At 35.2% G+C, this 26,306-nt stretch overlaps 3 protein-coding genes across 5 annotated transcripts; 1 reads left to right on the top strand and 2 right to left on the bottom strand.

Moving 5' to 3' along the window:
• LOC133854107 (E3 ubiquitin-protein ligase RHF1A) lies at positions 1-3,959 on the bottom strand. 2 transcript variants are annotated; one of them, XM_062290156.1, is made up of 8 exons: positions 3,604-3,959; positions 2,477-2,523; positions 2,286-2,348; positions 2,096-2,207; positions 1,644-1,933; positions 1,098-1,205; positions 653-1,010; positions 1-302 (listed from the first exon to the last, which is right to left on the bottom strand). In XM_062290156.1, the coding sequence occupies exons 1-8, from the start codon at positions 3,751-3,753 to the stop codon at positions 294-296; spliced, it is 1,137 nt and encodes a 378-aa protein (XP_062146140.1). In that variant the 5' UTR covers positions 3,754-3,959; the 3' UTR covers positions 1-293. The 2 variants fall into 2 exon arrangements, with proteins under 2 accessions (XP_062146140.1, XP_062146131.1); XM_062290147.1 differs by having other exon boundaries at positions 1,644-1,984; positions 3,604-3,958.
• Positions 3,960-8,867: 4,908 nt separating this feature from the next.
• On the top strand, positions 8,868-13,583 carry LOC133874550 (DEAD-box ATP-dependent RNA helicase 58, chloroplastic). Of its 2 annotated transcripts, none has more exons than XM_062312436.1 (10): positions 8,868-9,246; positions 9,407-9,500; positions 9,693-9,806; positions 9,929-10,051; positions 10,847-10,951; positions 11,382-11,540; positions 11,642-11,710; positions 11,789-11,878; positions 12,626-12,766; positions 13,256-13,583. In XM_062312436.1, exons 1-10 carry the CDS (start codon positions 8,924-8,926, stop codon positions 13,517-13,519), a joined length of 1,482 nt encoding a protein of 493 aa, XP_062168420.1. In that variant the 5' UTR covers positions 8,868-8,923; the 3' UTR covers positions 13,520-13,583. The 2 variants fall into 2 exon arrangements, with proteins under 2 accessions (XP_062168420.1, XP_062168489.1); XM_062312505.1 differs by having other exon boundaries at positions 9,202-9,246; positions 9,697-9,806.
• A 3,435-nt stretch (positions 13,584-17,018) lies between these two features.
• Positions 17,019-20,436, bottom strand: LOC133854119 (eukaryotic translation initiation factor 5-like). The gene is made up of 2 exons (XM_062290166.1): positions 20,279-20,436; positions 17,019-19,131 (listed from the first exon to the last, which is right to left on the bottom strand). The coding sequence occupies exon 2, from the start codon at positions 18,773-18,775 to the stop codon at positions 17,330-17,332; it is 1,446 nt and encodes a 481-aa protein (XP_062146150.1). The 5' UTR covers positions 18,776-19,131; positions 20,279-20,436; the 3' UTR covers positions 17,019-17,329.
• Between the last annotated feature and the right edge of the window lie 5,870 nt (positions 20,437-26,306).

Genomic DNA, 26,306 nt, shown 5'->3' on the forward strand with positions numbered 1-26,306 from the left:
TTTTACCAAACATGTAAGGTTGGAAACAGTTCATACAGCAAAGTAGAAAGGTTGCAGAAAGCAGATGTAAATGGGAGATAATAAATTACACCAGAATTCTCAGTTTTAACTATGAAGAAAGTAAAACAGTGTTGGCCAGGACAATATCTGAATATCTGGTCCGATTAAGGTTTCCACTTTGCATGTATAGGCAGGCAATGCCGGACGAAAACCAGCCAGTGGATTGGTTTTATCACACACTACGTCACTTGCATTATCTGCCTCCTGGGTTATAGCTGATAAACACCAACTTTCTATCCGCTCTGCAAAAAAAGACGGAAAAGAAGATTTTGATTAGCCATGCTTCACATATAGTGTATATCTATTGGTTAGCCTGAAATTCCATTGCCTTTTCAAATCAAACCCCCCCAAATTTCCCCCTTTTTTTCTCTGAGATTAATATTATTCATAAAATTTAAAGCGGCCGACTTGTCTTACTTAATGCTTCTAGATGACAAAGTTTCAGACTCCAAAAAAACAGCCTATGTATCCAGCAACTTCAATGGTGTCTCCTTATAACACCACCAGCTAATGATTTCTGATGCTATATATGTTCCAAAATAAAATTCTCAACGAGTAGTAAGAGCAACATCTAAAGGTAATATTTAAGAACCTGTGCATGAGGAATCTCTGGCTGTGCTGGTATAGCACCAGAGATATAGGTTGTATCTGGGCTTAAATCATCTGCAATTAGACCACTATTTTTGTCAAGAGACTGAGCATCGACCTTATCCTCCACACCCTTCCCTTTGAAGGATAAGTTTGAAGGGCCCACAGTACAACTGGAAACAGGAACAGAGGATCCAGTTCGCTTTGAACTAAGATCTAGGCGTTCAATCATTCGTGCAACACCAGCAATTCCTGCAGTCATCTCGCGCTGAACTCCTTTGCTTAGCTCCTTTACTGAGCCATTACGAGCAAGTAGCTTCTCCTTAAAGCCCCGGGTACCCTTTGAGATTGATTCCTTATATCTGTTGCAACACATCCAAACCCCTCAGTATGAAAGTGGCAAAACGAGGAAACATCAATTACAACAAGAACCAAACGGCACCATATACCTAGCTGAAGCAGCAGACAATTTAGATTTGAGTGTCTCTGGAAAGGAGAATATCTCAGATGCGCTTGGCCTTCTTGGAGTATCAGGTGGTGGCTGGCTGTGAAGAAGTCTGGATGATGGCACAAATAGTCATAAGATACTGAGAGACGTACAGAAGAAAGAAAGAAAAAAAAAGGATACAGACAGAGGATGCCAGATATTTTTATGCAGTTCTGTAAAAGAAAAACTAGTATGGATGCCAAGGTAAAAATATTACAGGTCAGTAACGTCTGTTGATTATTTCCTTTACAACAAAACAGGAAGGGATAAATTTAAGTGCAGTCCAGGCGATGCTATACGACAGTGCATTAGTCAGATCATTATTGTTTGTGTTCTTAACTGCCTGAGGTGTTCAACCACATGGTCCAATTTGTAACAGTAAATCTGATAATAAACAAAAAATTTATGATTGAGAAATGAAACAGATGATGCCACAAGAAACAAGGTTAATAAAACTGAAAGCATGGAATGCTCCATTGTAGTAGGACTAGAAGTCTTGTGCGCATACCTGGGTTTAAAAGGGATATCTCTGTTGACAGCAGCACTGGAGACCAAATTAACATCCACAGATGACGGAGGTTGAATGTTAATAGCGGAAGGTATGCCAGATAGTGAATCACCCTGGGGTGATACATAACTTAAATTTTGAAAATTTTCTGGTGAAGTGGCATATGTTTTCTGTGACGTGTTTTCAGGAGATGTGAAAACAAGAACTTGGGAAGGACCAATCCCAGAAGATCTCTGCATTTCCCTTCTACTAACATAACGAGCTCTGCTAGCAGCAGCAGCAGCCATATGCTGCATAATACGCTCATCAAAATCAGAGTCATCATCCGAGTAAGAAGCATCCTGGAAGTTTCAGTTTCACTTCTTATCAACAAGCATTCTTTTCTCACTAAGCCAGCCATTAAGCATAAATAATCTTGATCATGGAGATTCATAATAAAGTAAATCACTCACATGCTCAACACTGAAATCTTCACAGAAATGACGAAGTGATGTGGGAGCCGCAGAAGAAATGTTCCTTGACCTTGAGCGCCTTTCAATCTCCACTGCAGCTAGAAGCCCTTGGCTACAGAAACAGAATTAATCAGTGATATTCAAAAGAGGGAGGAGAAGGGCAGATATCTATTCACAATGAATTATATACCTGGCAGGATCCTTTAAGACAACAGACTGGCAACATATTGGGCAATCTTCACTTCTTTGAGACCTAAAAGAATAAATGAGTTCATTTAAAAAGAACTCGTGGAATTTGTGTGTGTGTGTGTGGTGGGGGGCATAAATACTGCATCTTTGCCTAAGAAAATAAACATAAAAAATATTAATTGATTAGATTACCATTCAAGAATACAATGAAGATGATATTCATGTTTGCAACTGGTAATCTGAAACAGGAAACAAGGCCCGAGGTGTTAAAATTCCAGTTAAGAGTTGAACCCAGGAGTAACTATCTCTAAGCTGCAAGTTTTTAGAAAAAGCATGCATCTTTCGCTTCATGAGATGAGTATATATTATTTTTTGCAACAGTCTTCTATACAGACACTCTTTCTTAAACAAAGCACATATTTGGCCACATGGAACAATTTAATATCATGACTGGACAAGTAATCAACCAGAGCAAAGAGGACAATACCTAATTGATGCAATAATAAGTTTCAATTGTTTGTATTCAATATCCCAAATCCCTTACCTCCTCCGGTGAAATACTTGTCTTGGAAACATAACTTTTCCATTAAAAATCCCCTTCAGTTAATTTTAGTGAAAATTAACACCACAAAAGCAGATATTTTTTCCCCCCAAAAAAAAAAAAAAAAAAAAAAACTAAAGTACCTCAGTCTAAAGGGATCCATTCTCCTGATCCTGATAAATGGGAAAATTTTCCTAGATTTCAGAACGATATACCAATTCACATTAGACAGATCAAATCATATTTGTCAATTGTCACCTCCAAATTACAACAAAACATAACCAATTCAGAAAGCGAAAATGGGCAACCAGAAATCGGAGAACATCAAAACCAGACATTGATCATCATGACCAAGTTGTGTTCAAAAGCATAACACCCACTAAAAAAGGAAAAGAACATCAAACCAATATAACAATATCCCCATTATTCAATAGCCCATGTCCAAGTCTATATTTGTGTAATTTTCCCTCCTTCCTATTCCATTATAAGTAGAGGCAATTCGTAAAGGATCACTAAGTTTAACATATTGAAACCACTTTCCTCTTTCTTATAACAAACAAACAAATAAACTATGATTTTCAGTGTCAGAAACACAAAACCCATGATCTCCTTCTACCTCAATAAAAAAACAAACAAACAAACAAACCCATTCAAACCTATAACACGCACTATAATTACGCAAAGAAATAACCAAAAAATAAACACAAAACACAGTCTAATGACAGAAGAAGATAGTAAATTTAATGATGACGATTATGATGGTAATGTGAAAACATACAGTCGCAGGGTCTGCGGTGGTGAAGGGCTCGAGGCATATACTGCAGCCGTCTTCAAAAGCGTCCTCAGGAGCCCCAGAGGAAGAAGATGCGGCTGACACCACTGGGTTATCCATAGAAGAAGAAGAAGAAGGGAAAGTGATGTTTGCCATTGTGGGTATGTGTGGCTGAGTGAGCTTGAGGATAATGGATGAGAAAGCTTGAGACTTTTATGGAGAGGAGGAAGGAGGAAGGAGGAGTAGAAGAAGAAAAGAACCCTAGAAGGAAAAGTATTAGAGAGAGAGTAATAGTCAAAGAAAAGAATTGTGGAGAGAAGAGGAAAAGGCAGAAAACGCAGGGGAAAATCCGATTCAGACGGTTTGGGTCTTTGAGGGAATCAATCTCCCTTGTTTTTTTTTTTTTTTTTTTTTTTTTTTTTTTTTTAATTTCATTAATTTCATTAGTTTTTTATTTTTATTTATTTATTTATTTTTATTTTTTAGAGATCGTTAATTTCAATAGTTACTTTAGCCAGTTTCGGATTTTATTGAGGAAAATTGCATTAAAAGTCCAAGATTTGTTTCCTATGAAAAGTAATTACTTGACTTTTAATTTGGACAAAGTCTTGAGTTTTACTCGCATGATAAAGGGGAGTAAGTCAGTTTGTTCAAATTTTCGTCCCCTCTTTAACATAAAACTTACCGCTTGTCATGTTTATTTACATCAAAACTTATCTAGATAAGATACAATATCTCATCATCTTTGTCCACGTGACAACTTTTACTGATACTCTTTTTTTTTTAGAAAAAAAAAACCTCAAAAGCTAACTAGGGGACCACGGAGAGTGATTCCTAATAACCCCTCTTACACAATTTTCATATAATCCAGACACATTGTCAAGGGACCACCTTGCCACATGGGCAAGGTGATCCCTAACTAGTTTTAAAAAAAAATAAAAAAAATAGAAGTAAAAATTGTCCTGTGTACAAAAATAGTTAAGAAGAATTATTTCTTAATGTAATAATGTATCATATCTCGTAAATAATTATGTCCATAAAGAAAAAACAAGAAGAAGGGTCTAGAAGCCGGCCATGGAATGTGACTCTACCCCTTTTTTGTGGTAGTGGGGTGGCTCTACTCGTCTCTCACCCACCTCCTAAAGGAGAGTAATAAGGATTAAAATCCACCCATAAAGAGGCGGGGATAGAGATGTTATCTTCCCAACAACTACATGACATTGCCCTGCGGCTTCTGACTTCTGTAAATACACTCGAGCGAACTAATTTGTAAAATAAATTGTTTTATAGGTGACAAAAAAATAAATAATAAATAAACATAGATTGTGACATAGTAAGTTAGTGAAAGGCACTTCATGCAATGAGCCAAATATTTTTCTTAAATATAAAGATACCCATTACAAATAAATTGCGAGAAATATAAGTATCAACAAGTCATGATTTTCATGAATGGTAGTAAATAAACATGCAACTTGGTTAAGTAGTTCATAGGGAGAAAATCTTTACTTTAAGCATTAAGCAAATGGGTAATTATTATGATGTAATTCTAATCTGTAATGATTACATCTACATCTAAGTAAGAGATATATCTAAGTTGCAGATATATTTAATAGGAGTAGTAGTTGAATAAGAGTCTTATCTCTTATAGTGAGAGAAGACGAGTAGTAGTAGTTGTTTTCATTAAAAGTTCTTTTTGAATAGCAGTGGGATTATCTAGCTAAAGGAATGTGATAGAAGTAGTGAAACTCTATATAGAATAGAGTTACACTCCTACGTGAGTTTGCTAGCCTAATTGTATATTTAAAGAAACAAATTATGGAATAATATTACGTTAAATTTTGTTAAGTAAAATATAGTCTCATTGTGTTTTTTGGGAGATTCTGGCTCACTCGAAACAGCTAACCTATCCATTCCTATGTTTTGTATTAATTGGTTCACATCAGTTTAGAGAGAGAAAGCCTTTAGTAATTAGCGTTTCTCACCGGGGGAGGGAGGTTTTGCTTCCCTCCTCCGGGTTGTTTTGATCCTCCTAGAGAGCTAGGAGGCTTTTGCCCCTCCGTGGTTTTACCACTGGAGCGTGGATTTTCTTCTCCTTGCCTTTAGGGCAGGGAGTCTGTTCCTCTCGGACTCGTTTCCGGTGGAGGTTTCGTCTCCTTACCCTTATGGGTAGTGGAGTTGTTGTTTTGGTTTTGTTGTTTTTTCTTTTCCTTGTGTTCTAACAGGAAGGCTTCTTGTCTTTAGCGTTGGTTTTGGGGTTCGGCCGCCATTCTTGTGTCTCCGGTGGAGTTCTGGTTTGAGCCACAGTAGTTTCATTTTTCAAGATTCCAGATCTACGTTTCTCTTCCGGTTCTTTCAAGACACGCGCTTCCTAGCCGTGATCACCGGCGTCTTCTGGACCGGCCATAACCAGCCGATGGCCTTGCCGTTCTTTCTTGCCGGCGCATGGTCTGCACGTGGGGGATCTCTCTTCCGTGATTGGCGCGTGTGGATCTCGCCATCTTGTCAGGTCTTGGTTGGCAGTGATCGGTGGTTGGAGATGGTTGTTTTCGCTGCTGGGGAGACTCCTGTGACGGCGCGTGTTGTTCACGCGCCGCCTCCGGTGGCGGTGTGGCTTCTTCCAGCGATGAGGACAGTGTTGCTTCTTGTTGTGCTGTGTTTGTTTGTGTATTCCTTTGTTGTCTGTGTGTTTCACAGTGTCTTTGTAGTGCACAAATATTTGCTGGACTTATTTGTAGTGTGGAGCTTTAAGGGGTGTTCATGTAATATTTGTGTATTATTTAAACAGCTGCTTTGTCAGATTTGTTTCTGACTTGGGATGTAGGGGTGTCTTGTACCCCTCATTCTATCTCTGTAATGCTGTTTTAACAATGGAAGGAGCACATGCTTCTTTGTTCAAAAAAAAAAAAAAAAACATAAGTAAATAATCCTTATGTAATATCTCCCCTTCATATGGTCTATATGTATCCTTAATCCTCTTACAGTGAAGTTTGCGCGTCTCGTAAGACTTGTGATACAATCATACAGCCAACAGACAATGCACATAATGCGATATCCACTAGTTGATTGACCAAGTTCGACCTTAGGTGACATCACTAAACTTAATGATCCCTGCAATTGGTGACCCCACCCGTATGTGATTGCATCGATCACAATGGCACCCAGATCTATTGTACATATTAACTACTTATCAATTGGTTCATAGGGTCAAATCTATATAAACTGATATGCACATGCCACAAAATTTATTTTCAATACTTTCCATACAACAGTTCACTAGTGGTCATGACATACAAATTAAGTCTCTTTATTTCATTTTATATATGTAAATCATACGGTTGGATATTATAAATGGTCAATACATTTCATTTCAAACTTTAGGCTTACAACATATAAATTACAAAACAATTCATGCTTATAAGAATATACACATTTATCATTTTTTTTTTTTTTAAAAAAAAAGAGAGTAATGCTTACAAAAATATCACTTTAAAGTTTTCACGTGTGTTTACTTATCTTGCGTGTAAATTTTCCCATTAAAGTATCATTTGTTACCTAAGCTCATTCGTCCACAAATTGTTTCCCTATCATTTGTTAGGTCTCCAAACTCCTAAATTATGCATTATTCCCAATCCCGTATAAATTTATGTAAAATATAAAGTAGGAGAATAGTGCAGAAGCAAAGAGAGATAAAGTCGACAAAATAAAAATTGGGATGGTTTAGCCTTAAAGGCTTACGTCCACCATTGATAACGGTCCTTAAGGTTACATCTTAATTATATTGAACTATATGAAATTGTATTACATTGCAGGGTGTTTATATAGAAATTAAGGTGTGGTAAATAATGTAAGGTAAACCAAACAAAGTATGGAATTGATGACACACCTACAAGAAAAACTAAATTTAAGACTAACATAAAAAAATAATTGAACATGAAAAATAGCCTAACATTCTCACTTCTAAAATGTTAAACAATTTCCTAATTCTTGATGGTTTCTGGGATTCAGTTACATGTGTGTGAAGATGCCTTTAACTAAACAGAAACAAAAAATAGCATAATTTAAGTTATATATTCTATTTTATTTTCAAATCTATTATTGTTAATTCTTCATTTTGTTTTATTTTTTCTTAGTTTCACATAGCTCAAATTATACCACAAATGTGTCATTACCGAACATGTTATTGGTGATATATGATAAATTTCAATTGTTTGGCACTTAAATAAGGAAGATTAATGTTTGGAATTGATGGGAACTTTATAACTACCGAACTACGTATACAATTTTATTTTATTTTATTTTTTTTTAAAAAAAAAAAATTATACTATGCAACCTGAATCACGTTTCATTTGATTCTTGGATGTTAGGTGGAGGGTTAACCTTACCTCACACTCACGCTAGGATGATAAATTACCTTCATTGAATCATTGAAGCAATGCTAGGTCCTACTCGTAAATAAATAACATAAAAAACCCAAAATAATTAAAAAATTGAAAAATTGAAACTAACCAAAAATAAAGAAAAAAAAGGATAATTACACTATTGGTATCAGGGGTTGACTTAAATTACGAATCACTCCCTGTGGTATTATAATTACAAACCACTTCCTAAACTCGTTTTCCATCCACAAAGTAAACAAAATCCGTTAGTAGATTACAATATAAATGATATTTAAAGGTTGTCTCATTATATATTTTATATGACGTAGCAATCTAATGGATTCTATTAATTTGGTGGACGAAAAACGAGTTTAGTAAGTGATTTGTAATTATAGTTTACCACAAGGACCCTTCATAAACTTTTGTACCACAGAGAGTGATTCGTAATTTAGGCCAACCACATGGACCAATGTTGCAATTATCAATTTTAAAAATGATAGATAAAATAACAAAAATAAATTGTTAAATTAAATTTTTTAAAAAATTTAGAGAGCTTATTATGGATACTCTTATAAGTTTTAAATCTATTTTTAAATTTGTGAAACTTAGTCTCATAGATATAAAGGGATTAAGCTTACGTGCTGTAAATTTTTTTACAGCATTTATACTGTAGTAAATCTAAAGGTTTGAATTTGATTTCAAACCCTTTGAATTTGATTTCAAGAGTTTGAAATTAAATTCAAACCTTTAGATTTATTACAGCATAGATGCCGTAAAAACTAAGCCATATCCTAAAATATAAAGATGAATTTGAAAATGAGAGGGCTCAGATACGTATTTATATCTTTTCTTAACTTCAATGCGACCGCGGTTTGTTTTGCGCACGTGGCACCTTTTTACTGCACTTATAGACAGCTATTTTCATCTATAATCATCACCAATCTGATTTCATGGCTGCTCAGGCTTACACAGAAACTCTGATGGCTAGTCTTCCGGTTCCAGCTACTCATCTTCTCTCTCTTTTCCCAACTATAAGCCCCGAGACAACCAGACATGGGGCTCGTTTTCTCTTCCAATCCCATAAACCTAACCCTAGAACCTCGTGCTCCATTAGCTTCGCCAACCGAGCTCTTCCCTGCCCCATTTCCAAACCCGGGCTTTCACGAGCAATTCCCAACTATTCCTCGGTACCCATCGAAGCCAATCCCAAAAGGGACGCCGCAACTATCCGAGAAATCTGCGAAGGCCACGTTCCCGAACATGTTATACGCAGGTCTAACACTGATACTCTACTTGAATGTGTTGTGCTTTCTATAGCTATACAATTTATAAAGTTCATAAATTTATGTATATAACAATGAGAAATGAGATATTGGAAATGGTCATCGTTGCAGACAATGCAATCAAACTGATCTAACCTTTTCATGTTATAGGGCAGAGGAGGTTGGGTATGTTAGACCAACAGATGTACAGCTTCAAGCACTGCCCGTTCTGTTTTCGGGTCGTGATTCTATACTTCATGCGCAGGTCTAATCTGCCCATTGGAACTGCTTTTGCACTTTGAATCTTTTTTTTTTTTTTTTTTTGAGTCTATCATATTTGTGCCAATGTGTACTTCGTGTAGAAAGTAACCCATGAATGAACAAATGAATGAACGAATGGATGTTTCTGGGTTACTGATTAGACTTTATGTGGTGCTTGTTTCTTTGGGTCCTCTAGACAGGTTCTGGGAAGACACTGGCATATCTGCTTTTGATATTTTCTGTCATAAACACTCAAAGATCTGCCGTTCAGGCAGTAATAGTAGTGCCTACCCGGGAACTAGGCATGCAAGTAAGAAATGTCGTTGATGATTTTTCTGACTTAAAATAATTTTTAGTTTGTTATTTTTTGGACATATTTATTGCTTACTAATGTTATATAGCAAATATTGTTATTTGTTTCTAAAAAACAAGGTTACAAGAGTTGCTCGGATGTTGGCTGGGAGGCCTATGGAACTTGAATTGGAGCAGAAGGGGTGTACTGTCATGGCTCTTTTAGATGGGGGAATGCTAAGAAGACACAAGAGTTGGCTAAAGGTTCTGCACATTCTTATTATCATTTTCCAAGTCTCGTGGCTTTGATGTTACCAAATAGATGCTAGTAGTTCATAAGGTGCTAATGGCTGTTGCTGCAACTTTGTGTTCCATGTAGAACATTTTGAAGGAACTTTAAATATCACCACTTCCTCCTTTTCTGGGGAAATATGTGAAAAAATAAGCTTGAATTAATTAGGTTGCCTTCTCTCCTTTGCATTTCCTCTAACTAGAGTTTATTTCGCACTCATGGTGTCTCCCTGTGATAGATTTTGGTTGCATGATTTTTCTTCTCGTGCCACTTTTGGAAGGAATGTAATAACATGTCTTGAGACTTGGTTGATTGCTTGATTTTAGGCATCTGGGATTCCACTCACACAAAAAGCTGGAATTTCAGGCATTCGCATTTCAGGGAAAATCATATCATTATTAGGAACTTTTAAGTCTTAATATACTGTCTATTCAAGGGGTCTAAAGCTAGACTGTATTGGTGGACGATGAATCTAATTAATAATCAGTTTCATTTGCATCCAGGTGGATTCATTGTTCATATGCAGAATCATTACTGACTCCGTAATTTCTTTTTCTTTTACTTTTTCCCCTAGAACTTTGCTGGTATTCAGGGGATGTACTATAGTTTGCACTAATATATATGATTCACCCAAGGTTTTAAAACTGAACCAGTTGCATTTTTTTTCTTTGACTGATATGGACATTCTTAGTCTAATAGTACCATATAATCCAAAAGAAGATTATGCATATCTGCATAGAAATTTATTGATTGCATAAAATTTTCAGGCGGAGCCCCCTACAATAGTGGTGGCAACAATAAGGAGTTTGTGCCAAATGCTTGAGAAGCAAATCTTAAAGCTCGAATCAATGAGGGTGCTGATAATTGATGAGGTAATTAAAATATAATTTTGTTTTTCTTTAATGGAAACTCCTTTAAGGAAGTGTCATAAATTTTTGGTTAAAGAATTTGTAAAGGAGTGGCTATGCTTTGAAAATGTTTAGATGAGAGTCTTCCTACATTTTAGACATTGTGATTTCGTGGAGTAAAAGTATGTGTTTTATTGGGATTTTAAGACAGCAAGGGAAGGTACTCATTTGCATTAGAAGATTACTTTGTTCACTTACCTGTCAATTGAGGTGGTTCCACGATATTTATGAGGCAAATAAATTTGAGCAGAGCCTTTTTTCTCTTAATAAGAATTCACGAAACACAACAATGCAAGTCAAATTTATTTTCCTCATAAATATCGTGAACCAAAAAAAGGCTCTGCTCAAATATTCTTTTACAAGGAGTGACATTTTATATTCCCTATTATGTTAGGTTGATTCGATGTTCAATTCTTCAAAAGAAGTCAGTTCTCTTCGAAAGCTTTTGACCTCATATTCATCACTCAACAACCGTCAGACCATTTTTGCCAGTGCATCCATCCCCCAGCACAGACGATTTTTACATGACTGTATACAGCAAAAGTGGACCAAGGTTTTGTGATATAATTCTTGTTTCGGTGTTATCTTCATTGGGATTTGACATGTCCGCCAGTGGTTTCCTGTATCATATTATGATTTTGTTACAATTTACAGAGTGATGTGGTTCATGTCCATGTCAATCCAATTCAGCCCATGCCATCATGCCTACATCATAGATTCGTGGTAAGAAATCTTTAGAATATAAAAGTTTCTCCATTGTGCTTCTCATTTAAAATGTGCTAATACTGTGTTGCTTAACAGATATGTGGCAAAAGCAGAAGGCATAAAACCTTGCTATCGATATTACATTCTGATGCACCTGAGTCTAGCATTATCTTTGTTGGTGAGCAGGTATGCAGCACACATCCTTCTGTGTATTGGTTACTTAAAACTGATGTAGTCATTAAATTTATAATTGGAGTAGAATTGAAATTTGTTTAGAACATAATTTTTTTTTTTTATATAAGTGAAAAATAAAATAAAAATTAAAGTTTGGATTCTTATTCTACATAATTATATTTGGAGTAGAATTGTTATTCTACATACGTTTTGAAATTTGACATAATTATTCTACATAATTATGTCGATGCTTTATCTGAAGTTATTTTATGAAGGACATCTACTAGGCATGAGATATAACCTATTTTATATTGATATCTCCTGGGTCTAGTAAAGACATACTGTCCAAGCCACAAAGTAGGCAAGGATGTGTGTCATTTAAGCAAGCATACATATTTTTTTATGAATAGCATGAAAGACTAGTTGCTGGATCTAGCTCCCCCCCAACCCCCCGGGGTCTACTTCTCCCACTCTACCCCAGTATCTAAGAGATTAAATCAGTTCATCTCAACACAACAAAGTCTTGTATCCCTCGACTGGGCTGGATGATGCTTTTAACCAATTTTCCTAGCAGGCTTTCTGAATCCCCGTGCATTAGGTATGAAAAAGGCCAGGTGCAGTTAGAACTTTGAAGCTAGTAATCGGTGGCATGGTTGCATTAATATATATTGGATGCAATCATTATTTACTTGTCTTTTTTGAAATAAATGAGAGGATTTCTCTGGTAAATTGATATTGATATCTTATCTGCTTATGCAGTCTGAGAAGTCAAAGAAGGCTGGGAATGTTCCATCAACAACTTTATTAGTTGATTTCTTGAAGGTTTCTTATGTGGGTTGTTCAGACATCCATCTTCTGGAAGAAGACACAAATTTCAATTTACGAGCAGCTTCTCTCTCGGTAGGTGCAGTTCAGTTCCACTATGGATGACTATCAAAGATGGTTCTTTTTTAATCATGGAGGTTACACAAGATGCAGTTGTGTTTCGGTAAAATTGTCATATGATGATCCCTTGTCAAGTTCTTTTAAAAAAATGGAAAGAATGATCGTTTTAATCTGTGAGTTATTTCTGAGTGCTCGCTGATAATGTTTCATATCAGTTCAGAATTTTCATTTATATTGCTTCCTTTATTGCTTTTATATGAAGTGAGCAAACAAGATTTTGTTTTTTATTTTTGTGAAATCTGAATTACCTTTAGGAATAATACTATCCATTTGAACATTCTATTTTCACAACCTTAAGGCTGGTTTTCTTCATGACCTTGGTAACGAGGAAGAATAAAAGGACTTTTACTTTTTTGTTTGTTAGTCATATATCCATGCCCCCGTTTGCCTGGATAAAACACAAAAATCCACATGCTCTGATAAATCCATTTTTTTTCAATGCAGGAAGTGAGACAAGGAGGAAACTATCTTCTAGTAGCAACAAACATAGCGGCTAGAGGGGTTGACCTGCCAGAAACAACTCATATATACAACTTTGATCTGCCAGGAACCGCCGTGGATTATCTTCATCGAGCAGGAAGAACAGGTAGGAAACCATTTTCAGACAACAAATGTACTGTTACCAACATTATAATGTCAGAGGAGCGATTTGTTTTGCAAAGATATGAAAACGAATTAATGTTTACCTGTGAAGAACTTATTTTATAGAATCCATGTATATTTCATTTTATACAAAATAGAAATCCAACCCCTCCGCCATAAATTTGGCTAACTTGGCTTGAGAAAAAGGATAAAAAAGTATGTGGTTGGTTTTAATTTGGATCTGCCTTGTTCATCAGTAGTCTTCTAGATTAATGCTTGAAAGGCGAACTTATAAATGGAATCAGTTTCTATGAATTGCTTTTCTGTAATATTATGACAGCTGACTTCTTGCAAAGTATATTACAACGTCTTTCCTTTTTATGGACAACTAGGCAGTTAGGGTTATGCTCGCTAACCTTATCAAAAACTTTTTGGGAAAATTTTACTTATAACTCATCGTTTACTACTTTTGTAACTACTCAAACTTTAAAAAGTGTCAATTTAGGGTATTTATTTTTCAATTTTTTTTCAATTTCAACCCTCTGTTAGAATTTTTCGTTAAATACGATCAAAATTTTTAAAAATACCTCTTTTTTTTAGGACAAAAGAATTATAAGGATTTAGATATTGGTTAGAATTTAACTGAATTTTAAGCATTTACATTTTTACAAATTCCGTTAAATTCGAATCAACATTTAAATTTTTACAATTTTTTTTTCTTTTTTTTTTTTTTTTTTCCCAAAAAAATAAGAAGAATATATTTTAGAAATTTTGACAGGATTTAACGAAAAATTCTAATAGATAGCTGAAATTGAAAAAAAAAAAAAATTGAAAAAATAAATACCCTAAATTGACGCTTTTTAAGTTTGAGTATTTAATTGTAAAAGTGACAAAAAAATCGAAAGTTATAAGTGAAGTTTTTTTAAACTTTTTTCTCTTCTCAAACATTAAAACACATTTTCAGAAAATTATACAGTTGCCTCCGTCGTTAACGCATTTTTCAAAATAATCTACAAAAACACTTTTCAAAACTCACCAAAAAAATACTTTCCAGAAAATTTCTCACACCCTGGAGGAATATTTTGAAAACGCATGTTTATTTTGCAGGGGTATGGAGGCTGATTTGTTACCTGTATAAAAAAGGGATAATTGTACCATTAGTCTATGTGGTATACCATAATTATTTTTTACTCCCTATGGTTTAAAAAGTTCATGGGAGGTCCTCGTAATATGCAATAATTACAAATTGATCCCTGGCGTCAAATTCTGTTAAAATTTTTAACAGATTCCGTTAAATGCCACGTCAGCGACACGTGTTACCAATAAGATGGGGACACGTGTCTACCGTAATAAAAATATATAAATTTATTAAAAAATAAATAAAAATACTTATTCTTTTAAAAAAAAAAAACAAAAAAAAATTCAAAAAAAAAAAAAAAACAACAAAAAAAAAGCTGAAGGAGCCGGCCACCCCTTTGAGGGTGGCCTGGCCGCGCTCCACCCCCAAACAACTCTGGGGTGGCGCGAGGCCACCCCGAGTGGCCAGGGTGGCTGGGGGCGGTTTGGGGGTGGCCAGCCCCTTCAGCTTTTTTTTATTATTATTATTTTTATTTTTTAAAATAAGTATTTTTATTTTTTTTAATAAATTTATATTTTTTTATTACGGTGGACACGTGTCGCCATCTTATTGGCGACATGTGTCGCTGACGTGGCATTTGACGGAATCTGTTAAAAATTTTAACAGAATTTGACGCCAGGGATCAATTTGTAATTATTACATATTACGAGGACCTCCCATGAACTTTTTAAACCATAGGGAGTGAAAAATAATTATGGTATACCACAGGGACCAACGATGCAATTATCCCTATAAAAAAACATGAAAATTTAAAAGGAAGTGGATGCACGCGCCCCAACAGAAGATAAGGGTGACATTATCGTTGATAATATTAGAATTATGTGTTTGGTTATTCCTTATTATTAATTTTTTTTTTAAATGAAAGATCTGAGTATTTTATTGATCAAAGTTCACGAGTATAAAGCTTTTACATCACAAAGCATAAAACTCTGTAAAATCATAGCCACATGCTATAAGGTTACACAGTCATAGATGCAAATAAAATTCTTACAAAAAAATGTTATCTATGACTTTTATCTTTCGCCAAAATCCATATACAAAAATAGTTAAAGAGCAGATCTATTCCGAGCAGACTAAATCTAATACAATGGTAGCCAAATATCATAAAAATTTATTTAAACCGGTTGTGAGAGATAACCATTCATACCTGACTAACCTTCATCCTAAAGATTGCACATGAGAACATAACTAAAGAGAAGAAAACTATTATTCAAAGCAAAAACACAACCAACAAACAGTAACAGCGGCCAAGGAGGAGATGAATAGCACAACCCGGAAGTAGATGAACGGATGCATAGCGGAGAGGCCAAAATTGCTGATCTGGTCGGAGAACACCTATAAACAAAAGAAAAATCAAAAAGGAAGGGGAGAGTAGGAGCGAGAAGTAGAAAGGGAAATAAAGAGGAGTGCTCCCTCCTTTCAGATCTGTTTTCTGATGGGTAAAGTCTAGGGCTGGTTTCGCCTGATTTTAGGAGTTATAAGATGAAAAAAAATACTGTAGAACTCTATGTGGTTTGTTTAAGGTTTAAAATGGATCAAATCATTCGTTAATGTATGCATCGTTTTAAATCACTTCCCCCAATATATTTTTTAGTGGTGAGTAATGACATGTTGGCTTTTAACCACATCATATCCAATCAATTTTTGACATGTAATATTTAAGCCCATGCCACCACATCATTAAAAAAATATGATGTTACAAAAATAAAAAATGAAAAAAAGATGAAGAGAGAAAGATGTGGTAGGGTGGTCTGGGCCACCCCCAAAAGCATAGCTAGGGTTAGCCAAACTATTCCCTTACTTTTCAAATGGGATGGCTAAACAACTCTAAAAAGCCATTGGGATACCCTGGTGGTGAACCACCCCCATTCACCCCTCTCTCTCTCTCTCTCTCTCTCCTTTTTCATTCTTTTTGGTTTTCTTTATCGTTCTTCATTTTTTTTTTTCTTCTTTTCACATGATGTGGTATTTTTTAAATAAGGTTGCGGTGTATATTCAAATATATGTACACGTATCAAAATTTGATTGGACGTGACATGACTATCAACTACTTGTCATTGCTTACCATTAAAAAATAGATGAAGTGATTTGATAATTGCGCATAGCACTGCATACCTTAAAAAGAGCGTATTTTAAACATTAGACTAATTTGATATAAGTGAAAAATACTCCAGAAGTCCTGAGTTATGACTTTTTTATTTAAATTTTTAAATCATAGATCCTGTCATCAAAAGAGTTGTAACTTGTACAAGGATATTAGGCCTAGTAGGGGTAGTGTTTCTGAACGCAACAAAGGCATCCATGAGCAGCTAACCTCTCGCGGTTGAATCAGACATAGGAAATTAAGGTTATCTATTGTCGAGAAATTCTTGTACCACACATTGCCGGTTTTCTCATCTCCAAAAACGCTGGTGGGTTGAGGATGAATTCCACAAAATGTTGTATGGACAATGGCAAGTGTACATAAATTACAGAATAAAGGCAAACTTGATAGAAAAAGCACTCTTATTTAACAAAACAAAAGCATTTATCGTCTTAAGATCAAACAGAAGAAACAAAGTGAAAAACCAAAAACAGAAACAACAAGAGGAGCAAAGCAAATCATTGGGGCAGCTGACAGGCTCAGAAAAGCCAGCCAGCCCAATGCTTATCCTTCCATTTCCAGAGACCGAGCGCTTACCAAGACCATCACACTGAATCCAAAACCCCACTAAAACAGACATCAACGACGGAATAAAGCTTAATTAAACCATTTTATTTCTAGTAGCAGTAATGCAAGCAAAGAAGAGCGTTCAGGATCACTCCTCTTCTGACTCGGACTCAGCATTCTGGAGCCACTCCATGAAGGGTTCGATATTCTTCCAAATCCGGGAGGTTTTGTTGCCACCAACCAAACCCTGCTGGTACCACTCGATTACAGAGGACTCCTCCAACAGATCATGGTCATAAAGTGCTTTCAGAACCAATGCCACCTCCTTAACAGCCTCCGGGCTTGCCTTTGCACAGAAAGACTCTATAGCACGCAACAGAACCATCTGAGATCCCTCCTCTTGAGTGGCTGCTGCCAAGTAGTTCTTCTTTTTGGCCACATCTTTTGCGAACCCCTTTCCAATGCCCTCAAACAGAGCTTCAAACAGGGCATCCATGACTTCTTGGGAATTCCCAGAAAGTGAACCCAAATAGGATTTCAGCTGACTTACAGAGGAACCCTTCTTCAGGAAATCCCTTATGGCATCAACAAGGTTCCCATGGGCACTAGTAAGGCCATTGCTGTGTCCATTAACCTCAGTTTTCCTTTCTCGTCCTGGAGAATTCTTTGCAGACCTTTGCTTCTCTTCCTCCAGGTTCCCATGGGCACTAGTAAGACCATTGCTGTGTCCATTAATCTCAGTTTTCCCTTCACGTCCTGGAGAATTCTTTGCAGACTTTTGCTTCTCATCACTAGTAGAAAGCATGACCATATCAGCAGTTGCAGCACTCAACTGTTCCTGGATGCGCTGCCGAGCTGCCTCTAATGAAGTGTCAGTCTGCCACTGGACATCACCATCATCATCATCATCGACTGCTTGGTCATTCTCATCAGCCTGGCTGTGAGCTGGGGAGTGATCCTCATCAGAGCTATTGCTTTTTTTCTTAGTTAATGTTTTGGAAGCAACATCCTTTGCACTACCAGAGGTGCCTTTCTTCTTCACTACCTCCTTTTTATGCTTCTTCTGCTCCTCATCAGCAGCCTCCCCTTCCTTAAGCCGCTCCTTCTCAGCCCTCCTCATTGCCTTCTTGTCTTTTGATCCCTTCTTTTGCTCAGGCGGGTTCTTGATAATAAATGTCGTAAGCTTGTCCCTCATATCAACATCTGAAACAAATCCACAAGCAGCGCATTTCAGGGTGATCATCTGGGTCTTAGTGATCACTATCTCAGTTTCGGGGTTGCCACAGCCGTAGCACTGAACATATTTCTTAATGAAGTTTTCAAGAAGAGCAGCAAGCTTTGCAGTGTCATGGGCACCATTAACAAGGGAAGTTCCAGTCTTCTCGTCAAATTTGGATTGTGCTCCAAGCTCACAGCCAAAGTACTTTGTGGTGTAAGAAGCAGGTCTAGCAAGAGCCTTTGCAATCTCAACCATGTTAACCACATTAGTTTTGATTCCATTTCCTCTACCTTCAATCTTCGTTACCATTCTTGGCATCTTATACCTATAGAAGGCATCATCACGGTTTGAAGCACCAATGTTTTGTAATGCCATCTTGTTATTACAGTCTACACTCCGACTGGTGGATTAAGTTTCTCAGAGGTTGCACAAGCCAGAAGCAGGTTTTCTTGTGACCAGAAATCCTCCTTTCCCAATAAAGTTAGCAATTGGAAAAGGACGTATAAACCGGCAACCCAAACTCTGTGCACTGCAGCCTTCTAATAAGCCAAGATACATGCATCCAACTTTATCAACAGTATGTCCGTTCTTTTTTCTAGTAGGACAGTACTCACCAAGTAACCCAATTGATGACAAAAAGAAAGTGGCCCGTTCAGACATAAAAGAAGCTTCGAACTTAATACCCTCCACTTTGGCGAGCTGCAGATATAGCAGATAAAACTGCCAAGTTCCTAAAATCAAATGACAGAATTATCAAAAATGATTAACCAGCCTAAACAAGGTTTTCATCCCACACTCGCATTTTTTTTTTCTATTTTTATTTCTTGCCCACTTGATGATTTAAATAAATTAAGAGTACAAAGTTATAAATTGATACACCACCAAGAACTGAAATTAACATCTAATTCATACACAAAAATCATATTTTCATTACTGGGATCCTAAATTATCGATCAACCATCACTTCATAGAAAATAGAAACAGAAACTATCTAACATCATTTAAAAACCGCAAATCTAAAAGTGGTGAGATTGCGCAGAAACATACAAGTTTAAGGCTCAATTACAGCCCAAGATTTGTCCACACAACAGGCGAACAATCATTTATGCCACTTAGACAAACGGATTGATAACTACGTCAATGCACACAAAACATTTTTATAATTTTTGATAAGATAATTTTTTTTTTAATAAGACATACATATTTATAATTAACCAAGCACAACAATCAGTCAATAACTTTCTAATTACTTACAAACCCTTCTCATGTAAATAAACCGTTGTTTCATCACCATAAAAAAAAAGGGCAAAAACAATAACCAAAGAATAACCTCGGAACCCACTGTTTGAAAAGCAAAAAATCAAGCATAGAAGTAACAAAACCTTGACAACATATAAATGAATAAATAATAAAAATCAGGCACTAAAACGTATTTCATAGATCGGAGGAAGATCTTTGTTTAAGAAAAAAAACCTGAACCACGAATAGCGATTACCACACAGAATCCAAAAGTTAAAATCACCGGAATCAAACAACACGGAGATTTAACCACAATTAATAGCTATTACGATCATATTTATCAATCAATTAATCCAAAGCTTAGATCCATAACAAGCAGAAAACAATAATCAATCGTCCAAATTTAGATCAAAAACCTAAATACAAGAAAAAAAAAAAAACGGACAACAGATCTACAACAAGTCCACTACAAAAAACAAAGACATGTAATCATAAAACGCAATAAATAAGTTCGGATCAAGCGAATACCATTACAATCGGCGATCAAAATCCACAACGATGAAAAATAAATTAAAAAAAAAAAAAAAAGGAAAGCCAGTGAACAATCTATAAGACGATGAGGAAGAAGGTAATCGTTACCTTCTAATCTGATGTGAGAGGTAACTTCGAACAGAAGGAGAAGAGGCCTCGCGTTTTGCTTTGCGCAGGGCAGAGTTGGAATATTGTGGGAACAATACGAGAGGAGCAGGCTATTTATACATGCGACAGGCAGATAGCCTAGGAAACCCTACGCGTCACGGCTTAGGGCAAACTCAGCTCCTTATAAATTTAAATTAAATTTATATGCAATTTTCTCTTCCGATTTTACGGTCTTGTCCTTGTTTACAAATTACAGAAAATTCTTACAAAAATAAATAAAGTATATATTTTTGTTAATAATATATGTTTTCCCCTTTTGCCCATGTTTTTTATGTTAATTTGAATGATTCAATTTTATTACTTAAATATGGAGATAAGGATACGAATGAGAGAGGGAGAAGTACTCTAAGCTATTCCGTTGTCACAATCATACACGTCATGCCCATTGATAACATTACGACTTTTTCCGAAACATTAACTTGTCGGTCAAATAAAATAAGGTATATATTTGTTGAGAAGTAATGATAAATACCGTCTAATTAATTTATTTTTTTATTTTTTTAATTCTTTAGATTTGATGTAATTTTTAAAATTACAATTAGATCAAAATTTAATAGTGATTCATTTCAAATTCAATAATAATTTTAAAAGTTACATTAATTTAAGATGATAAAAAGATTATTTGTTGAGTGCTACAATGTCAATTTTGGGATGACTCATCCTCCTTCTATTATTACTCTGTTTAAGGAGAAATAAATAATAAAAGACATAAATAAATAATATTTAAATGGACTAGTGAAAGTGGATAGTTAAAATAGATAGTGAGATGTAGATAGATTCATCATCCATCTAGTATTACTCTGTTTAAGGAGAAATAAATAATAAGACATAGATAAATAATATTTAAATAGACTAGTGAAAGTGAATAGTTAAAATAGATATTGAGATGTAGATATTTTAGAAAAGTATGTAGCTAATGCCCCGTTTGTTTCGGCGTAAAATGATTTCGGTATTTTTCGGTGTTTGGTAGGAGCGAAAATAATGGTTAACCGAAAAATAATTTCCGTTTGACAAAAAATGTTTAATAAATTTCGGAAAATGATTTACGCTTTTATTTTCCGTAAATGGTAGATGTAGTCGATTCTTTTTTAAACAACGCAGTCGACCTTTACGTTCAAGCAGTTGACTATTGCCGAATTTCGACAAGTCATATTCCGACTCCGGTCGGTGCCAGAATTCAACAAATTAAGCTGGAATCCAGCGACGTCCAGCAGATGTCGCCGGATTCCGGGGATATCATGCCGGATTTCGGCCAGACTGGCTGGATCCGGCTGTTCTAGCTGAATCTCCGGCCAGCTGGCCAGGACGGCCGGATTTCGGTAACTTTTGCCAGAATTTTTATATGCCAAATTTTTTTTTTAAAAAAATAATAATTTATATTAATTTTTTTATTTGGTGAATAAAATTTAATTTTTTTAAAATTAATATGATTAAATTAAAATATAAAAAATATTTGTAATTTTCCATACTCGCCAAACACCGAAAAATGATTTCGACGGAAAATATTTTTCTGAAAAATGACTTCCCCGAAACTATTTTATGACGGAAACCATTTTACACCGAAATAAACAGAGCATAAAATGAAAAAAATAAAATAAAATAAATCTTTAGCTAAAATTTAGTTAAAGAATGACTAGCCAAATGGAAATGTCATAACAACTAGGAGTGAGCAAAAACTCGCATACCAGCCCCTACCCTCAGGACCCGCCCCCGCCCTGCCCCTCAAAACACTGTTTTTATGTGTTTTTTGGCGGGTACGGGTTGGGTTTTACCCAACTTGTGCGGGATGGGGCCGGACACTGGTTGATGTTTTAAAAAACCCCGGGGACCTGCCCTGCCTTGCCCACCCCCACAAGAAAAAAAGAACGAAAAGAAAAAGTTCTAAAAAATACCCTCGTACACCTCACTTTCATATTTTATAGAGTCTTCTTCATCTTTTCTAACTCTAGCGCTGCACAACACCAAATGTTTTCCTATTCTTCATCTTCTTTCTCCTCATCATTTTCTTTATGGTCCTCTTCTTCTTGCTGTTGCTGAGGTCTTCTTTGTTCAAGAAGAATGTGTTGGTATTCTTGAAGTATAGCTCTCAGAACTGGGCTAGGATGTCATTAATGGAGGGGGGCTTTGGGTTGGATTTCATGGGGTGAGGAAGGGGAAGGAAAAGTGGTGATGATGATACGCTCATTCTCATCTAGATCTACGGATACGCGATGCAGTGTGCAGTGCACGTGGCGCTCGCCTGGATGGAGTTCTGCCAGAGGAACACGCGAATGACAGCTAGGGGTAGGTCTCAGTTGGTGGACGAAGACGCCCACATTAGCGAGAACGACGACGAATACGACAAGGTCTCGGGGAGTCCCGGCCGCTCTTGGTGAGGTTTTCTTTGTTGAATTTTGAATTTCAATTTTGAACTTTTTAGGTCCAATTTGAATATTGAACTAAATTAAGCTTTTTGGTTCGGACTTTGTGTTAGTCTGGGGGGTTTTGTAATCTTCAATCGTGTACTTTTGAGAAATTGGATATGGCATTTTGCAACAGAACCATGTTGAACTACTTCTTTTCCTACTTTCTTTCAAGATTTTTTTTTCTTCTCCAGAAACCCAACAGCCCCGCCCAATCCGTCCCGCACGAATATAGCACATTTTGTGCGGGCCACATGTATGATTTCCTGCACCCATAGGGGTGCGAGGCGGGGTCAAAAATGGGGAAAAACGGCCCCCATCGCCCCATGCTCACCCCTACTAACAACTTCATAACTTTCTCCCTTTTTTATGGGTAATTACTGAATAAAAATGTGTTAAAAGAAAGGTGCAAGAATATATATGATATTTTTCATATTAGTATTAGATATATTTTTTCTAATACAAATTTATCATAGTTGTTGAAGTAGAATTTTGTATGGCTTATGGAGTGGGGCTTATGGTAATTTAAATCCATATTAATAGCCATCTGTGTTAGATTTTTTTTATTATCATTTCTTGTCATTAATGTCTATCTCACTTGCTATATATATATTTTTTATATAGACCATTGTATTATTCAATAAATAATTAAAGACGTAGCATTATCAAGTTGTTTTCAGTGGTGAACATAGGCCCTTCAAGACAAAACCATAAGAATGATCCTTTCCATTGTCTACCAATAATACAAAAGGGTAAATAGAAGCTATGGATGAAATAATCCTTTCCATTTGGTTACATCTGGATGTTGATCATTAGATAAGGTTGTCGACAATGGCATTGATGGTCCTATACACTTGTCTTGTCGTCTGTTTTGTACCCTAAAGCCAGAGAGAATGTATTCTAGATAGATCGGATCGCTGTCAGGGAATTGCCTTTGAGGAAGATATTGTGCGATAGTAATGAAACAACTTCAGTAATTTCTAATAGATTATTAGAGATAAATTATGTTTTTGTTTAACAACTATTTTACAATGTTTCTGTTTCATAGAAATAGAGTAGTTTGCTCTAACGAAGCAATATGAAAAATACAAGAAGGGAAGTCTTCCGTTCAAACATGTTCTATGACATGTTTAACTGCTGCTTTAGCTAAATCATAAACAGTAGAGTTTCCCTCCCTTTTGACGTGATCTATATTTGCCAAATCGGCATCATTCTAAGCACGTCTCTAGTTTCGTTCACTAGATGTCTATATCTGCTCTAGCATCGTCCGCCTGACTTAATAGCATTAATTATTTGGAGCGCATTACCCTCCGGCACAATTTGCTGCAAGCCAGATATGTGCAAAACTCTACAGTATGTAGGGCTCCCAGTTCAAATTTAGTTCTTGACACATGATTAATTTGTATGAGTATATGTTTATGTGGTAGTTTCGATTAATTATTTGATCGGTCTTTGTCAAAATATATATATATATATCACACGTGTCATGTTTTTAAAAATATCTTCCAATTATAGAGGCTGCATAATAAAGCCAAAATAATAATAAAATAATAATAATAAAAAAAAAAGGTCTAGAAATACTTTATCTTTAGTTCTTATCGTGACAGGGTTAACTTTTAATATTAAAAGCACCACCAAAGATTAATTTTCCAAATTTCATTATAACTCTCAGAAAGTTTCTTCATTATTCTTCAGGAGCGGGGGTCAGAGACGTTGGGAAGTTTCTCAAGATACTTTTCTTGTCAAAAGGCCGAAAGCATAAAATTTTTTCCTTAAGGGTCTATACACTCCATTAACTTCTCCATCTTAATTGTTATTTCTGCCATATTACATTTATTAATTATGATCATGATGCAAGGGCAATATTGGAATAGAATAATTGGAAAAATCTTTTTCATACCACCTACAGAGTTCCCCATGATAAAGTTATCCTTGCTTGTCCCATATGTCATGCTTTAAATAGTTTAAGATATATTGTAAATTTACAACTTTTATATAATTTCAATAATCTTTTTAAAAACCGACCATTAGATAACCATTAGATATGTAGCATCTATACGTAAGAAAATATATTCAATAGTAAGTTAAAAAAAAAAAAAAAAAAATTGTTAAAGTTGTACAAAAGTTATAAACCTATCATATCTCATAGTTTATAAAAAGAGTAATGTTTTTTGCACAATTTTTTTAATGTTTATAAGATCAACAATTAGATATTTAAAGCTCACATGTAGAAAAACAGATTAAATGTTTGATCATATAAAAAAAAAGTTGTTAGAATTGTACAACAATCATAACTTCACTTAACTTTCCTGACTTGTCATCGCTTTTACAATTATATCATAATCTCTTAAAAACTCAATTTAGTATATCGATATTTCAATTTCATCAAATCCGTTAAGATTTTTTATTAAATTTTGTCAAAATTCTTAAAATACCTTTATTTTTTTGTAGAAGAAAAAAAAATTGTAAATTTTGTTAAATATTAATCAACACTTAAATCCTAACAATTTTTTTTTTTTAAAAAAAAGGTATTTAGAAATTTTGACATCCTTCTTGTAAAGTCCTAACGAATGGGTAAAATTGAAAAAAAAAATTAAAAGATAAATCCACTAAATTGAAAGCTAATTATAAATACGATGAAAGTTCAAAAGAGTTAAAGTGAAATTTTTTCAAATTTAAATATACACATAAGAGAACTTCACCGTACGTATCTTGCTCACCACAACGAGGATCTTATCTACCTTAGAGTACTCTCAATGGATTATCTATTTGCAACTTTAAGTTAGAATAGATAACAAAAATGCTAAAAAGAGACTATCGGCTTATGTATTCCAACTCTATAATAGATTTTTCTTAATTTCCTACATAGTGCAACTCTAGTCACCTATCTTTTATTCTTTTTTTATTATTCTTTTATCTTCATATTTTCTGCTTTGTTTTTTTCCTTTTTCCCTCCACCACTCCACGGCCTTCCTTCTTTTATTTTCTTCCTTTATAGTGGAGATCTAAAGGAAAGTGTGTAAAGTAGTGAATTTATCAAGCGGGACCCACGTGAAAAAAAATACCATAATGAAAAAAATTAATGAAAAAATAAAAAATATAGAGTTAAGAATAGATAATCAAATGTAAAGTACATTTTAAAACTCATTAGCTAAACTAAATAAAATGAATTTTAATTAGCTATCTAAATTAAAAAACACATAAGCTATCAAGAATACTCTTAGGCGGCGTTTGACATCTCTACTTGAACCTAATTTTACACTCTTTGAGACGTGAGAATATATCATCGGTTTTTTTCTTTTGTTAATTATATTTTGTACGGATTCTTGATTCAAATGCTCTCTTACCTCTACAAAAAGTTAACGAAAAAGAAAAAGGAAAAATCTCCAAAGCCACAAGCTAATTAAAATATAAAATACTTTTTCTTCTTTTGAATCGAAGAGCAAATGTAGGATACGATGTTGCCCTAATCATAAAGAGAGGTACCACCGAACTATCAAACTTGGTAATTAGGATAAGAATTAAGAAGTGATTGGTGATGCAACACGTCCACGACAAGCGATCAA

The sequence above is a fragment of the Alnus glutinosa genome, chromosome 1 (genome assembly GCF_958979055.1).
Source record: "Alnus glutinosa chromosome 1, dhAlnGlut1.1, whole genome shotgun sequence".
In the NCBI taxonomy this organism is placed as follows: domain Eukaryota; kingdom Viridiplantae; phylum Streptophyta; class Magnoliopsida; order Fagales; family Betulaceae; genus Alnus; species Alnus glutinosa.

What these genes read in the sequence shown, in the direction of transcription:
- LOC133854107 (XM_062290147.1), bottom strand. Translation starts at nt 3,753, where the DNA reads ATGGCAAACATCACTTTCCCTTCTTCTTCTTCTTCTATGGATAACCCA. An exon ending in AAGATTTCAGTGTTGAGCAT is followed by an intron (nt 1,985 to 2,095) that starts GTGAGTGATTTA and finishes TGAAACTTCCAG; the next exon opens with GATGCTTCTTACTCGGATGA. An exon ending in GATATCCCTTTTAAACCCAG is followed by an intron (nt 1,206 to 1,643) that starts GTATGCGCACAA and finishes GCCATCATCCAG; the next exon opens with ACTTCTTCACAGCCAGCCAC.
- LOC133874550 (XM_062312436.1), top strand. Translation starts at nt 8,924, where the DNA reads ATGGCTGCTCAGGCTTACACAGAAACTCTGATGGCTAGTCTTCCGGTT. An exon ending in CCCGGGAACTAGGCATGCAA is followed by an intron (nt 9,807 to 9,928) that starts GTAAGAAATGTC and finishes CTAAAAAACAAG; the next exon opens with GTTACAAGAGTTGCTCGGAT. An exon ending in GGGTGCTGATAATTGATGAG is followed by an intron (nt 10,952 to 11,381) that starts GTAATTAAAATA and finishes CTATTATGTTAG; the next exon opens with GTTGATTCGATGTTCAATTC.
- LOC133854119 (XM_062290166.1), bottom strand. Translation starts at nt 18,775, where the DNA reads ATGGCATTACAAAACATTGGTGCTTCAAACCGTGATGATGCCTTCTAT.